Source organism: Arvicanthis niloticus (genome assembly GCF_011762505.2).
Source record: "Arvicanthis niloticus isolate mArvNil1 chromosome Y unlocalized genomic scaffold, mArvNil1.pat.X SUPER_Y_unloc_4, whole genome shotgun sequence".
NCBI lineage: Eukaryota > Metazoa > Chordata > Mammalia > Rodentia > Muridae > Arvicanthis > Arvicanthis niloticus.
The window spans coordinates 2,331,486-2,347,639 of record NW_023045021.1 but is presented as its reverse complement, the minus strand read 5'-3'; the positions used below and the strand labels follow the sequence as shown (position 1 = coordinate 2,347,639).

The 16,154-nt window shown below is 34.9% G+C and overlaps 1 protein-coding gene across 1 annotated transcript in view; it reads left to right on the top strand.

Moving 5' to 3' along the window:
• Positions 1-15,759, top strand: part of LOC117701322 (zinc finger Y-chromosomal protein 2-like) — a 45,620-nt gene extending 29,861 nt beyond the window's left edge. Inside the window, exons 3-8 of the mRNA XM_076706220.1 lie at positions 652-1,200; positions 5,215-5,361; positions 6,186-6,323; positions 9,452-9,601; positions 10,914-11,144; positions 12,166-15,759. Of these exons, the coding sequence (XP_076562335.1) occupies positions 652-1,200; positions 5,215-5,361; positions 6,186-6,323; positions 9,452-9,601; positions 10,914-11,144; positions 12,166-13,349 (2,399 nt within the window). The 3' untranslated portion in view covers positions 13,350-15,759. The remainder of the gene's footprint in view (positions 1-651; positions 1,201-5,214; positions 5,362-6,185; positions 6,324-9,451; positions 9,602-10,913; positions 11,145-12,165) is intronic.
• Positions 15,760-16,154: the final 395 nt, after the last annotated feature.

Here is a 16,154-nt window from a genome sequence, read left to right as displayed (position 1 = left end):
CCCCCCTCCTCCTGCTTCTATGAAGGTGTTTACCCCCAGCCCCGCTCTGCTCTTGGTTTAACTTTGGGACATAATATCTGAAGTTTGTTTCATTTTACTATCCAGTCAGATACCTTTTCAGTCAATTGTCTTTTGTTCTTAACTGTGTACCTTACCTGTATACTTTTCATTTATACCTTGAGTTTTTATTTTAGTTTCACTAAGGATGATTATTTTATTGCCAGCTATCACTGACTAGGATATAAGTAAGTTACTGCACAAGAACAAGTCAGAGTAAACAATAAATGTTTTTAAAGTGATAAAATATGGTGAAGGGACTTGAAGCATGAGAAATATTTTGGTTTCTAAATTGCATTGCTTGCCTGTTCTGTTTAAGATTTTTCACTTAAAATTTCATTTAAGGTTTTAACACAGTAAGAAACATGTGTTGATGCATTAAAATTTCTTTCCTAAATATTTTTCTATGACTATTTCAAAGCTAAGGTTTTTCTTCTTAAGTTTGGCTAGTTACTTTTTGTTACATAACCTAAAAGTAGATACTCATATACATAAGTAATAACGGTCTGCTTTTCTCATAGGAACTTAAAAACATTTATTTTATTTGAGATACATGTACTTACCTGGAAATTCTTTTTAACTTTAATTTTTAAGGAGCTGATGCAGTACACATGGATGGTGACCAGATTATTGTGGAAGTACAAGAAACTGTTTTTTTATCTAATTCAGATGGAACTGTGCAAAATTTTGTTCCTGAGGATCCAGACTCAGTTATAATTCAAGATGTTATTGAAAATGTTCTTATTGAAGATGTTGACTGCTCACATACTTTAGAGGAAACAGATATATCTGACAATGTCATTATTCCTGAGCAAGTGCTCGATTTAGACACAGCTGAAGAAGTGTCTTTAGCCCAGTTTCCAATTCCAGACATTTTAGCTTCCAGTATCACATCAACCTCATTTATGCCTGAACCTGTCTTGATGAGTGAAGCTATACATGTGTCTGATGTAGGACATGTTGAACAAGTGATTCATGATAGCCTAATAGAAACAGAAGTCATCACTGATCCTCTGACAGCTGACATTTCAGACATACTGGTAGCAGATTGTGCTTCTGAAGCTGTCTTAGATTCCAGTGGGATGCCTCTGGAGCAGAAAGATGATGCCAAAATCAACGGTGAAGATTATCTAATGATTTCTTGTAAGTCTTGAGCCACGTGGCTATCAAAATATGGTTTTGTTTTTTATTTTGATTTTGTTTCAGACAAGGTCTCACGCTGAACGTGAACTTTTGATTCTCTTAATTGAACACTGATAAGTACTAGGGTTTTAAGTGTGTGCCACAGTACCTGAATTATCAAGGAAATGTTTTCTCTGTTTGTTTTGTATGTTAATCTACTTACTTGTTGGTGTATGTGTATTCAGTTTTACAAGCACAGGTGTATCCTTGAATATGGAAGCCAGAAATTAACATAGTTTTTCTTCTTGATCATTCTACCCTTATTTTCTGAGATCAAGGTCTCTCAGTGTACTTGAAGATTATCAATTCTGCTAGACTAGATGGCCAATAAACTTCAAGGATCCACCTGTCTGACAGTACAAAGGATGTGGAAAAGGGAGAATCATAATTTCTGAAGGTCCAGCTGTGTTTACATAGTAACACCCGATTTCAAAACAGTAAAAACAGAATTTCTTTTTGTATTTTGGCCAGTAAAATAATGTTGTCTTTATATTTGTTCCCTGTGAACATCTTAAAGTTTTTTGGGTCTTTTTGTTTTGTTCTGTTTCGTTTTTAATAAATCACATTTGTAGGTTTAGGGTGTTACCTTTCCATCTTCTTCATCTTATTTCTCTTTTGTCTTCTGGCATGTGGGCTTTTTAAATATTATAAACTGTATAGCATTTCACAAGTCAATTCATGTGGCTGTCACTTAGAACAAATTTATTATCATATAGTTAAATGTGAGACCATTTACATTTGTATTATTGTTTTCAGCCAAAAATTTTAGCTAATAGTGTGCAATTTTAGGTATTTGTCATTTGTCATGACCAGAAGCAAGCTAGAGAGGAAAGGATTTATTTGGCTTAGAATTCACAACACTTTTTTAATCACTGAAAGAAATCAGGACAGGAACTACTACAAGCCAGGAACCTGGAGGCAGGAGCTGATGCAGAGGCCATAGAGGGATGCTGCTTACTGGCTCGCTCCCCATGGTTGGCTCAGCTTGCTTTCTTATAGGACTCAGGACTACCAGCCCAGGGATGGCTTCACTCACAATGGGTCAGGCCTTCTCATGTGTATCTGTTTTTCTTAAAAGGTTCCCTGTTTTCAGATGATTTCAGTTTTTGTCAAGTTGGCATAAAAGTATCCTGTAGAGTAGTAAAATAAAAATTTTAGTAAGTAGGTAGGTGTGTGAATCTGCTTTCTAGGTTTGCAAGAATGAAAGCAGAGCATTGAGAAATTGATAAGATTTACAAGCTAATAGAATGATTATTATAAAAATATATGTGTGTGTTTTATTATTGCAGATATTACAAATTTTATCTCAAAATAACATTTATCTTTTAACATTTCTATATTTTTTTTACTTGTGTGAAAATACATAGGGCATATTATGTTTCTTTTGATAGTTAAAAGTAATTCAATTATAAGCAATTAATAAAGTTTACTTTAAAGGCTTTTTAAAATAAGAAGTTATAACATCTCAGCAAAGTTTCTTTTTGTTTTTTCAGGAAAGTTAAAGATACATAGGCTACAAAGGACTACATATAGAGCTAAGTACTGCAGTACTTATCTACCAAGCACAAGGCCTGGATTCTATTATCAGCACTGCAGTTTGATTTTTGTTCTGTTTTTTAAAGAACTTGATAATTTTTTAAATTATTAGTGTATACATATGGGTGTTTTGCCTCCAGATATGTCTGTATACTGTGTGCTCTGGTGCCCAAGGAGGCCAGAAGTGTGTGGTCAGATTGTCATATTTTATTTCCCATGTAAATACATATATGTGTGTGGACATATAATGTATATATGTGCATATATATGTTATAAAATACATATTATATGTTATATGCAACATATATTTTGTCTCTTGTTAGTGTGTATACCAAGTATACATACATAAAACACACCCAAATATAGTACTTGAGAGTAGATTATAAAACTAGAAACTGAGCTACAAAGAAGAAAAAACAGTGTCTTAAATGGGAAATTAGAGAGAGAATTTTAAAAAGGATGGTGTAATAGATGTTTTGAAAGGAGAAAGATAGCTAGAAAGAAATGGGAGCAGCAGGAGGACAGGAAAGTGAAGGTGTGGAGGGGCTGACAAGATAGCTTAATGTTTAGGAACACTTGTTCCTACAGAGTACATAAGTTCAGTTCTCAGCATTCAGTTGGTAACTCACAACCACCCATAACTTCTGTTCAGGGTTTTCAGTACCCTCTTCTGATCTCTGCAGGTATATATCTACCTGGTACAAATATATACATGCAAGCAAAATACTATACCTATAAAGTGAGTCTTTAAATTTTTTGAAGGAGGTGGAGTATGAAGTAAGGAAAGGAGAAAAAGTACTTATGAAATACCACAATTAAACTCTCTAATGATATTTTAACTAAATTAAAAACATAAAAAATAAAGCAGTTAGTGGTATAATATCCATGATAAAAAGATGGTTTTAAAATTCACTGTAAGCAGTGATACCTAATAAGCAATTAAATTTAATGTCACTTTATTTTTGCCTTTTAATGTTCACTTGTGAAATAACTACATTCATTGATATGAAATGATTCTAATTTGATAAATAAAGCTACAGAACTCTTTTTAGAAGTTCAGAGACTTCAAAATCTTTGTCTCTGTCTATAAACCTTGTAAAATAAGCATTTAAAACTTTACTTTGATCATACTTGTACTTAAGCAATATTTTCTGTGCTGAACTTAACACATTGTCTGTTGTCACTGCTTGGTACTTTTCTGATAACCATACTTTGATACTTTTTAAAAAGTGTCATTTGTTTATTTATAGTGAGTCAGTTTTAGCCCAGGCTTGTCTCAAACTCATCTTGTAGCAAGGGCTTCTGATTATTACTACTTTTGCCTGCACTGGCTGGTGTTGGCATAACAGTTATAGAAGTCACTAGCAAAATTAATGCAGTGCTAAGGACGAAACCCAAGGATTTGTTCATGTTAGGTAAGCACTCTTCTGAGACACATTTCTAAACTAAAATTTTCATAGAAATACAAGTGATTAAATTGTATTTAAAGATAAATATTAGGTAGAGCCAAGAAAATAGTACTTTAAAGAGTACTGTTGGCTGACTTTACCGTGTTGCTACTTTTATTTATAGATGAGTCAGTGAGAAAATATGCTCTTTCTTTAGTCTTCATAAGTTTTGGAGCTATATAAGAGTTTAGTTGTTCTAAATCATTTTTAGCTTAGTATTTATTACTTCTATACTTATTTGCATGTGGCTACATAGTCTAGTGATGTAGTACCTACCTACTATGTATAAGCCCCTGAGTTAATTATATTCACGTAGAGTACTGAAGAAAAGGAAAAGGTGTTTTGCATCTAATATTTCCAGAAATAACCCAATTTTATTTGTCACATTTGAGGGTTTATTTCTAAGAAGAAACTTATTTTTTAAGATTTACTTTCCTTTATGTATTTTAGTATTTTGCCTGCTTCTACTTTGTCTGTCTGCCTCTGTCTCTGTCTGTCTGTCTGTCTGTCTGTCTGTCTGTCGCTCTCACTCTCGCTCTCGCTCTGTGTGTATGTGTACATACCAGAGTATGTACATGCCCATGGAAGAAGGCATCCCCTGGAATGAAGATAGTGGTGGTTGTGAGTTGCCTATCTGGGTATTGGGAACCTTGGTCCTGTGCAAGAACAGCAAGTGTTCTTAACCAGATCTCTTGCCCCAGGTAAAATAGGATTCTCTTTGGAAATTTACCCAATAGTGTGTGTATAGGGTGTATATGAGAACAATTACAGGGAAAAGATGACAGAGGAGAAGTCAAATTTTAGAAGTCACTTCTCTCCTGTATTGGTTCTGAGAATCAAATCAAGGTTTTAGACTCCAGAGCAAATACTTGAATCAAATACTGAGCAATCTAGTCATCCCCTTTTTATCTCTGTTTCAAAAAAAGAAAAAAAAGTGCCATATTTTGTTTTTATATCTACTGTAAAGGTTTATAATACATTTCCTATTTAGTGGGTGATGCTGGCAAAACCGACGAAGGTTCCTCTGAAGTTACCATGAATGCAAAGTCAGAAACTGATCCTTGTAAATCGGATGGAACATCTCCTGAAGTTATCAAGGTATACATTTTTAAAGCTGACTCTGAAGAGGACAATGTAGGTAAGGAAGAAAACTTTTAATTTATAAATAAATATTTATGTTTGTTATAACTATATACTATTTATATATTTCATATAATTTATAAATTTGTATATATTTATATGTATTTTTCTACATTATTGTGATTGTTTCTGTTTTTGTTTTGTTTGTGCAGATGTATGATATTACTTAGATTTTTAAAAGCTATTTAATTTGGAAATTTTGAAAGCGTCTTTGATGATAACTTTAAGACATTTGTAATGTAATTTGCAGATAGTGTAAAAGGTAAACCTAGTAAATTAAATAAGTTCCAAGTTAATTTTCTTTTTTTTTAATCTTTTTTCTTCCTTTTTTTATTAGATATTTTATTTATACTTCAGATGCCATCCCCTTTCCCCATTCCCCGCCCCCCCCTTAGAAAACCCCTATCCCATGGCCCCTTTTCCTTTTTGCATTTATACATTTTTTTAAAGTAATGTTAATCATAGGCTTTATAAGTTTGGAATTGTTCAATCAGAGATGTAACCCACTGACCAACCTAGATATAACAACTATCTTTGACTGGTGGAGATACATGAATATCTGCCTTCCTGTCTCCCCCCTCTTTCTCTCTTTCATCACCTAGCTTCTTCTCTCCTTCTTCTTCTCCTCTTCTTACTCCTTTTCTTCCTCTCAGTACTCCTCCTACCTTGGCTCCTCCTACACATCACCCTTCCTGTTAAAATGAAACTTTTCTCTCAAAATACAATTAGAGCATAATTATGCCAATTTGTACCAGTGAGGTACAGGATAGTCCTAATACCCAGTTCATCCTTTTCCAATTTTCATAATTTGTTTTCTTACAGGAGAAACTATAGATGTTGTAGAGAGTGAGATTGACAATGGTAATGAAGCTGAAGTCACTGATCAGTGCAGCAGTATTCATGTTCCCAGAGACAGCACATGTATGCCAGCCAGTGATTCTCAAAAGGAAGAAGATATTAGTAAGTAGATGGCTTACTTTGAATGGAGATAATTTTGTTTCTATAAACTCTAATATTTTTAGGAGCAAGCAGTATAATAGCAGCCCTATATGGAGATTATTATATGCTACCATATAACAAAGGACATGAGTATATTTTTTAAAGGAAAGAATGTGTATTTATTTAACTTTCTGTTTGATTTTTAAAACCTAGTATTAAGTGTATATACATATAATATACATGCACATATATATTTATATACCTATACATTATATATACATACATGTATATATACATGTGCATACACACACACACACACACACACATATATATATCTGTTATTTTATTTATTTACATTTTAAATGTTATCCCCCTTCCTGGTTTCCCCTCCACAAACCCACTGTCGCATCCCCCTTTCCTCCTTCCTCTATGAGGGAGCTCCCCCAACTTACCCACTCCCACCTCACCACCCTAGCATTTTCCTGTGCTGGGGCTTCAAATCTCTACAGGACCAAGGACCTCCTCTCCCAGTGATATCAGATAAGGAAATCCTCTGGTATATATGCAGCTGGAGCCATTGGTCCCTCCTTCTGTTAGGGGTTTAGTACCTGGAAGCTCTGGGGGTCTGGTTGGTTGATACTGTTATTCTTCCTGTGGAAAACCCCTTCAGCTTTTTCTGTCCTTCCCCTACCTCCTCCATTGGGGTTCCCTGGCTCAATCCAATGGTTGGCTGTGAACATCTGCATCTGTCTTGGTCAGGCTCTGGCAGAGCCTCTCAGATGACAGTTACATCAGGCTCCCATCAGCAATCACTTCCTGGCATCAGCAATAGTGTCTGGGTTTGGTGACTGCATATGGGATGGATTCCTAGGTAAGACAGTCTCTAGATGGCCTTTCCTTCAGTCTGTGCTCCTCTCTTTGTCCCTATATTTCCTTTAGACAGGCACAATTGTGGATTAATATTTTTGAGATGAGTGGGAGGCCCCATCTCCTCAACCAGGGGTAATGACTATACACTGGATATAGTCTCTATGTGCTTTCTCTCCCCTTTGATGGGTATTTCAGCTAAGATCATCCCCATTGGGTCATTCCTCCCTGGCATCAGGGACTTTCTAGGAGCTACCCCCAGTTCTTCATCCACCACTGCTGCACACCTCTGTTCAATGTTGTGATCTTCTGTACTTATTATCCCCATCTCCCACACCTGATCATCACCCCCCCTCTTTACCTCCCCCTTCTCTCTCCCTCCCAGGTATCTACAACCTGTGATTATTTTATTCCCCCTTTATTCAGTCTAAGTAGGACTGAAGTATTCATACTTTGGTCTTCCTTCTTCTTGAGCTTCATAAGGTCTGTGAGTTGTATCTTGGGTATTCTGAGCTTTTGGCTAATATCTGCTTATCAGTGAGTACATACCTACCATGTGTGCTCTTTTGTGATTGGGTTACCTCACTCAGGATATGTTCTAGTTCCATCCATTTGCCTGTGAATTTCATGAAGTCATTGTTTTTAATAGCTGAGTAATACCCATTGTGTAAATGGTACCACATTTTCTATATCCATTCCTCTTTGAAGGACATCTGGATTCTTTTCAGCTTCTATATAAGGCTGCTATGAACATAGTGGAGCACATGTCCTTGTGATAATGGTGGAGCATCTTTTGGATATATACCCAGTAGTGATATAGCTGGGTATTCAGGTAGAACTATTTCCAGTTTTCTGAGGAACCGCCAGACTTGACTTCCAGAGTGGTTGTACTAGCTTTCACTCACACCAACAATGGAAGGGTGTTCCTCTTTCTCTACATCGTTGCCAGCATCTGCTGTCACCTGAGTTTTTGATCTTAGCCACACTGACTGGTGTGGGGTGGAATCTCAGGATCATTTTGATTTGCATTTCCCTGATGACTAAGGACGTTTAACATTTCTTTAGGTGCTTCTTGGTCATTCAAGATACCTCAGTTGATGTTTAGCTCTGTACCCCATTTTTTATAGAGGCATTTGGTTTTCTGGAGTCTAATTTCTTGAGTTCTTTGTATATATTGAATATTAGCCCTCTATCAGATTTAGGGTTGGTAAAGACCTTTTCCAGTCTGTGGGTTGCCATTTTGTCCTATTGACCGTGTCCTTTGCCCAACAGAAGCTTTTCAATGTTATAAGGTCCCATTTGTTAGTTCTTGATCTTCGAGCATGAGCCATTGGTGTTCTGTTGAGGAAAATTTTTCCTGTGCCAATGTGTTTGAAGCTCTTCCCCACTTTTTCTTCTATTAAATTATGTTTTATGTGGAGGTTCTTGATGCACTTGGACTTGAGCTTTGTACAAGGAGATAAGAATGAATCAATTTTCTTTCTTCTACATGCTGACCTCCAGTTGAATCAGCACCATTTGTTGAATATGCTTTTTTCCACTGGATTGTTTAGCTCTTTTGCAAAGATCAAGTGACCATAGGTGTGTGGGTTCATTTCTGGGTCTTCAGTTCTATTCCATCGATCTATCTGCATGTCACTGTACCAACACCATGCTGTCTTTATCACTATTGCTCTGTAGTACAGTTTGAAATTAGGGATGGTGATTCCCCAGGAAGTTCTCTTACAGTTAAGAATAGTTGTCACTATCCTGGGTTTTTGTTATTCCAGGTAAATTTGAGAATTGCTCTTTCTATCTCTGTGAAGAATTGAGTTGGGATTTTAATGGGGATTGCATTGAATCTGTAGGTTGCTTTTGGCCAGATGGCTATTTTTACTATATTAATCCTGCCAGTCCATGAGCATGGGAGATCTTTTCATCTTCTGAGGCCTTCAGTTTCTTTCTTCAGAGACTTGAAGTTCTTGTCATGTTTAAATTGTTGCTTTAAAAAAAATAAAAAAAGAAAGAAACCAAGACATGGTGGTATATACTTGTAAACCTAGCACTTTCAAGGCTGAAATAGGGGAATTTTGAGTGGTAAATTGAATTTCAGAATAGCCTAGGATTATTATGTAAGACTTTTGCTTGAAAATCAAATAAAAATAAATTATTGAAAGTAAAAAGTGGAATGTACTCCTTTTCATTGAATATTTTTCATAAAATAAAATAATTTTATGGAAGGAAGTTTACTTTTTGCTGAGATTATTATAAACATAGTCATAAAAAGTATCATTTGTGTATAGATGTGGCTAAAATAACAAATGAGTTTTATGTAAAAGCAGGAGATGAAAATGCTGGTGGCCCACCTGCAGGTACTCCTGAGCATGAACAACAGATGGATGACAGTGAAATAAAAGCAGCTTTCCTGCCAATTGCGTGGACAGCAGCTTGTGGTAAGCATAGCTTGAAATTTTAATACTTATTAGTTATTCTTGTTTGAGGTATGGGGTACATGTATGTGAGGATGTGTATGAATGTGAGGATGTGTATGAATGTGAGTGCATGTATGTGCTCATGTATGTAGAGACAGTTGTGTAGCATTAGTCCTGGGGAGATGTTAAGGCATGTCTAGACATTCCAGATACAGAAACAATGACAGAGACCAAAGTATGGATACCACCGAAGTCCAACTTGGAGAGTCCTTGAGTTTATTGAGATTATTTTTAGGAATCTGGGTTCACTTACAGGAACAGAAATGATCCAAAGACAGATAATTGCACTACTAGAACCTATTCCAACATGGCAAATGAAATCTGGAAACCTGGATATTACTGTGTAAGCATTTTGACAAGTTGGAAGACTGTTTTAGGCAATTCAGGTGGTGTTTCTCACTTCCAGGTAGCATTCCTACATTGAACTTCTTCAAGTTGCCTGACAGTTCTTTTCTGCCTTTCCTACTGCTTAATATGTTTAAGGAGAAAGGGATACAGTGTGACTCATCAGTTCCAGGGATTTCCTGAAGCTTTTGTTTTGTGTTACTTCCTGAGCTTCAAGAGCTTCACCTCAGTACAGAAAGTTTTGCCTCTGTTTAAAAGATCCTATGTCTTCACAGACTTCTTTCTAAGATAGTAACTGCTTCACAATGGACGCCAAAGGACAGCCTTTTGTGTTGTTTCTCAGGAGATACAATCTATTTTGATTTTTGAGACAGGGGCTTTTCTTTGGCCTGAAGCTCACTAGGCTAAATCTACCTGTCCCTGCTTTCCCAGTGCCAGGATTACAAAATGTATCTCTGTATTCAGCCTTTTTTAAAAAGCCAAAAACATATTTATCGGTTTCAAACTCAAGTCCTCATGTACACTTTATCAACTAAGACTAAGCTGTCTTTCCAACCTCTTACCCATTTATTAAGAAATGGTTTCTGAGATGGTAAGATCTTACAAATATGTGGGTTTTTTTTTAAGTTTAGTAAATTATTGAAAAATAGGGAACTCAGAATATGTAGTTCAAAATTTCTTTTAACTTTTACCTAATTAAAATTACATATATTTTCTACCCAGAATTTGCTTTCTTTTGTATTAGCTTATAACTACAGTTTTGGCAAACTGCCAAAATATCATGTTAGGTAGTTTTCAATTAAATATATTCTTAATTCCATTTTATAAAATAGGTGTTATCAATTGGGTCTTTTCATTGTTTTAGTAGTCAATAAATAATTTCTAATATCTTGTGATATTATATCATGTTTTTGATGTACATTGCTAGATAATGATTCTGATGAAATTGAAGACTATAATGTTACTGCAAGTGCTGTCTTACAACAAGATGAATCTGGTGGCCTTGACAGTGTAGCTAAACATAAAACAAAAAAGAAAAAAGATCATAATGTTACTGCAAGTGCTGTCTTGCAACAGGATGAATCTGGTGGCCTTGACAGAGTACCTAAACATAAAACAAAAAAGAAAAAAAGACCTAAATCCAAACAGTACCAAGCAGGTAAGGAAGAAATAATTATAGTGTGTAGAGTATTCTAAAATTATATGAGGAAAGGCTGTTGCATGTTCACATGGGTATAATGATAGGTTTTTTTGGTTTTGTTTTTTGGTTTTTTTTGGGTTTGGGTTTGGGTTTGTTTTGTTTTGTTGTAACTGTTCAACTCCAGGTAGCTTTTGTGCATTGAATTTGAAAATACTAGTTTGCAATCACTGACAGTCTTGAATAGCTTGCTTTGGTAAAAAAAAAACAAAAAACAAAAAACAAAAACAAAAACCAACCAGGCTCTCTGGTTGTTTTGTTTAAACAAAAAATAAAACCATAAATGTGTTATCCTTTTTTTAATGGAATCTCACGTTTTCGCCAAGACTAACCTCACACTAGTGGCAATCCAGCTTCCTCAAAGTGTTGTTATTGTTGCTTAATGTGAAGCTAAAACAATCAGTCTTTTCTTTCTTTGTCCTTGTTTTGAAGACATATTCTTCCTTTGCAGGTCAAGTTGGCAATGAATTTGTGATCCTCCTGCCTCTCTCCCCTCAATACTTGGAATTATAAGCCTTTACTACCACCATACCATTTAAACAAACATATCTTAGAGAGACAGGAGAGCAGACGTGACTCTTTTAACAAGACGTGACTCTTCTCTGAATTGATTTTGAGATGTGTATTTAGGGAGAATATAGCTGTGTGTATTACATTTTTATAAGCACTGTTGAAGAATGTCAAAGGTCACTGAAAGTTCAGGTTATAGTGAACCTAATTAAGTATTTAGCTTTACTTGCAAATTATTTTCTACACGTCTCTAATTTGATGATGCGTCATTAATTTTTTTTTAAAGTGGAAGGGATGAAATTAATCCAGTCATAGTGGGCCACATTCTTTCCTTATGGTTGAAATATAGGTGTTGAAAATCAGTGACAAGAATATTAAAAACTGATAAAGTTCAGAAAATGTACATTAAACTTAATGAAGAAACAAAAAGGAATGTAGTTTTGATTATTTGCCTTTTTCTTTCCCTTTTCAGCAATAATTGTTGCTCCTGATGAACAAACTTTAATAGTCTATCCTTGCATGTTTTGTGGGAAACAATTTAAAACCAAAAGTTTCTTGAAAAGACACATAAAAAACCACCCTGAATACCTTGCTAAGAAAAAATACCACTGTACTGACTGTGATTACAGTACCAACAAGAAGATGAGCTTACATAATCACATGGAGAGCCACAGGCTAACCATTAAGACAGAAAAGACCGCAGAATGCAATGACTGTGGGAAGCATCTTTCTCATGCTGGGACTTTGTGTACTCACAAAACAATGCATAAAGAAAAAGGAGCCAACAAAACATATAAGTGTAAGTTCTGTGACTACGAAACAGCTGAGCAGACACTATTGAATCACCACCTTTTGATGGTCCACAGAAAGAAATTTCCTCACATTTGTGTAGAATGTGGCAAAGGTTTCCGTCACCCATCAGAACTCAAAAAGCACATACGAGTTCACACTGGAGAGAAGCCCTATGAGTGTCAGTATTGTGAGTACAAGTCTGCTGACTCTTCTAACTTGAAAACACATATAAAAACTAAGCATAATAGAGAGATACCTCTGAAGTGTGGCATCTGTCTCCTGACTTTCTCAGACACCAGAGAGGCTCAGCAACATGCTGTTACACACCAAGAAAACAGAACACATCAGTGTTCACATTGCAGCCATAAAAGTTCAAACTCAAGTGATTTAAAGCGACACATAATTTCAGTTCATACAAAGGACTATCCTCATAAGTGTGACATGTGCAGCAAAGGGTTTCATAGGCCTTCAGAACTCAAGAAGCATGTGGCTACCCACAAAAGTAAAAAAATGCACCAATGTAGACACTGTGAGTTTAAGAGTCCAGATCCATTTCTGCTGAGTCACCATATTCTCTCAGTTCACACAAAGAATGTTCCATTTAAGTGTAAGAGATGTAAAAAGGGATTTCAACAACAGTGTGAGCTTCAAAAGCATATGAAGACCCACAGTGGCCGGAAGGTGTATCAGTGTGAGTACTGTGAATATAGCACCACAGATGCCTCAGGCTTTAAGCGGCACGTTATCTCCATTCATACAAAAGACTATCCTCACCGCTGTGAGTACTGCAAGAAAGGATTCCGGAGACCTTCAGAAAAGAATCAACACATAATGCGGCATCATAAAGAAGTTGGCCTGCCCTAAGTGTATAGTGCTAACCTATAGAGATGTTGGCTTTGAAGCAGGAAATTGATTTTAAAAACCAGTCATTCTTGTTCACTTCCAATATTATGAAATTGTTAAGTGAATATAAATATGGAATTGCTCCCATTTGACTTTATGTTTTATTAAATAGCATATTCTGTATATCCTTTAAGACTTACGAAGTGAGAGAAACACATTTTCTTTTAACAATATAATCCCTGATTCTGTGTTGAGATTTTAGTCTTAGAAACCTAACTATCATACCTTACTCATCTTGGTGGTGGTATTTTTCTAAGAAAAAAGTAATATAAGTAACATGAAAAGAAACATTGATAGAAAATACAGGCATCGGAGATACTGCTAACATAAATGAGATCTTTTTCTGATATATCTCACTATGAAAACAGGGAAATAATTTCCTTGTCTTAGTATTTTCAGATTTTTGACAATGCAACTCATTATTTGAGTATCTGCCACTGCTGATTATAAGGTGCTGCCTGGGTTTGGCTTTGTTTCATTTTTGTTTATTCATCATTTTCATTTGGCTTGTAGTATTTACTGTTTTCCTCCTATAATACAGCAGAATTTTAGAAAATACATACTTTTTCTTGTTTTGTAAAGTTCTGTAGTTTGTCTTGCAGTTTTGTTCTATAAACAAGAACTACTGTAGATTAAGTTATGCAGATTTGTAGAAGTTCATTGTGGCTTGTGGAGTGCTTTATAAGTTTGGAATTGAAATGCAATTTAAATTTTAGGTATATCTGTTTCTTCCTTAAAATAACAAATCTTTGATGAAATTATTTAAATTACAATAACCTGAACAACCCAGAGACATATGTTATCATTTGTATACTTGGTGTTCAGAAAAACTAAAACTCAGGTGGAGAATTAGAGAGAAAATAAGGAGCTTAGTAAAAGTAATGGTATAATTTTTTTTGGGGGGGGGTCGTCAAGACAGGGTTTCTCTGTGCAGCCCTGGCTGTCCTGGAACTCACTCTGTAGACCAGGCTGTCCTTGAACTCAGAAATCCACCTGCCTCTGCCTCCCAAGTGCTGAGATCAAAGGCATGCGCCACCACTGCGTGGCAGTGGTATAATTCTTAACCTTGATAGTTGAAAAAGAAAAGTTAAGGCTTTTTATAGACAGAATATTTTAATACAATTTCAGGATTGTACTTGATTTTTCTAGAAAGCATTGAAATCCAGGTCTTTATTTTTGTCTGAATATTGTCTTTTAATGAAAAGGAAAACATGGAGGAAGTTATGATATTTTATAAACTGAGTAAGTTCTCTAAGAATATAGAATTGGCATTTTCAACCACCTTTTATTCTTCTCAGCTTGTTTTTTCTTTGGTAGCATATATATTGTTATTTGCTAGAAAATAAAAATTGGTTATTTTAATTTTTGAGAAGTAACATTTTAAAGGCATTCCTACTTGTAAGACATATAAAATGAGTCCAGCTCATTGGATTTGACAAGTTTTGAAGAAAACAGTCATTTTGTTTCTTTTATAAGCTACTGGTATGTGGGAAGAACTTTCTTAAGATAAGCAGCACCTTTGGCTCTTATGGCACTTCATATTTGTTTCTGCTGCTACTTTTATTTTTTGTGCCAGTGATACTTATTATAAGATGTTATATTCATAGGATTAGAATTTTACATGCTCTGAGATATGCTAGATTCAATGCTAACATAGTTTAGAATCATAGGAATCCAGTTAGAACTGTTAAGTAATTGGTGCTTTACATCCTCTGAGATATGCTAGATTTAAGTTTAATGCTAAAATAGTTTAGATACATAGGAATTTAGTTATTCCTAAGCAAAGGTCAGACTGGATTTTGAAACCTCCTTTACATTCTAACACCTTTTTTTATCCTGTTCAGACTTTAATTGCCATTCAATGTAGTGTACTGTAAAACTCTGTTCTTTACACCTTTAAGAATTTTGCTTTTTCCTGAAGTAATATAAAATTTATGTTTAAGTGAAAATCTTAACTATAAGAATTTAAATAAAATAAACTTAATGCTTTTTAAACTTTGTGTTTCTCATAGTTACCCTTAACTATTATTTATTATTTTTAAGTATACTAGACTTTTGAAAAGTAATAATTAAAAGCTTGGTAAAGTAAATGTGATATATTTACATAGAAATGGATTATACTTAAATAATTTACTGTGACAGTATTTTTTTTAATGATTACCAAAGCTGGAAGAGTTGTTCTAGCCAAACCTTTATTTAAAAAATACAAAGTCTTAAAGGAAATGAATTTGAAATCTGAAATTGCCTGTTAACTATTCTGTCTTTTCTTTGTACACATTATAAAATACACCAAAATGCTTAAAGGAAGTGATCCTGTAAAAGTGTGCTTGAGAATAACATACAGAAATAAAATAAGGTTACTTTGCTATTCATAAGTGTTTGTTGTATTTGATTCCAAACAATAACAACAGTTATTGGGGAGAAAGTGCATCATTTTTTGAAAAGTATATTTTTGTTTGTATGTATGCCAGGCAGAGCATATATGCAGAGATCAGGGGACATCTTGTAGTTTGTTTGGGTTTTTCTTTTCTTTTTTTTTTTTTTTGGTCATTGTTTGATTATTGTTTTATTTTGTTTATTTGTTTTAGGGGACTGGGTTTCTCTGTGTAGTCTTGGTTGACCTAGAACTCATTCTGTAGACCAGGGTGGCCTTGAACTCAGAGGTCTACCTGCCTCTGTCTTACAGGTTACAGAGGATAACTTGTAAACATAAATTCTGTTTCTATTATTGGTGTTCAGAGAAATTTGTCAGAGAGAAATGCCTCA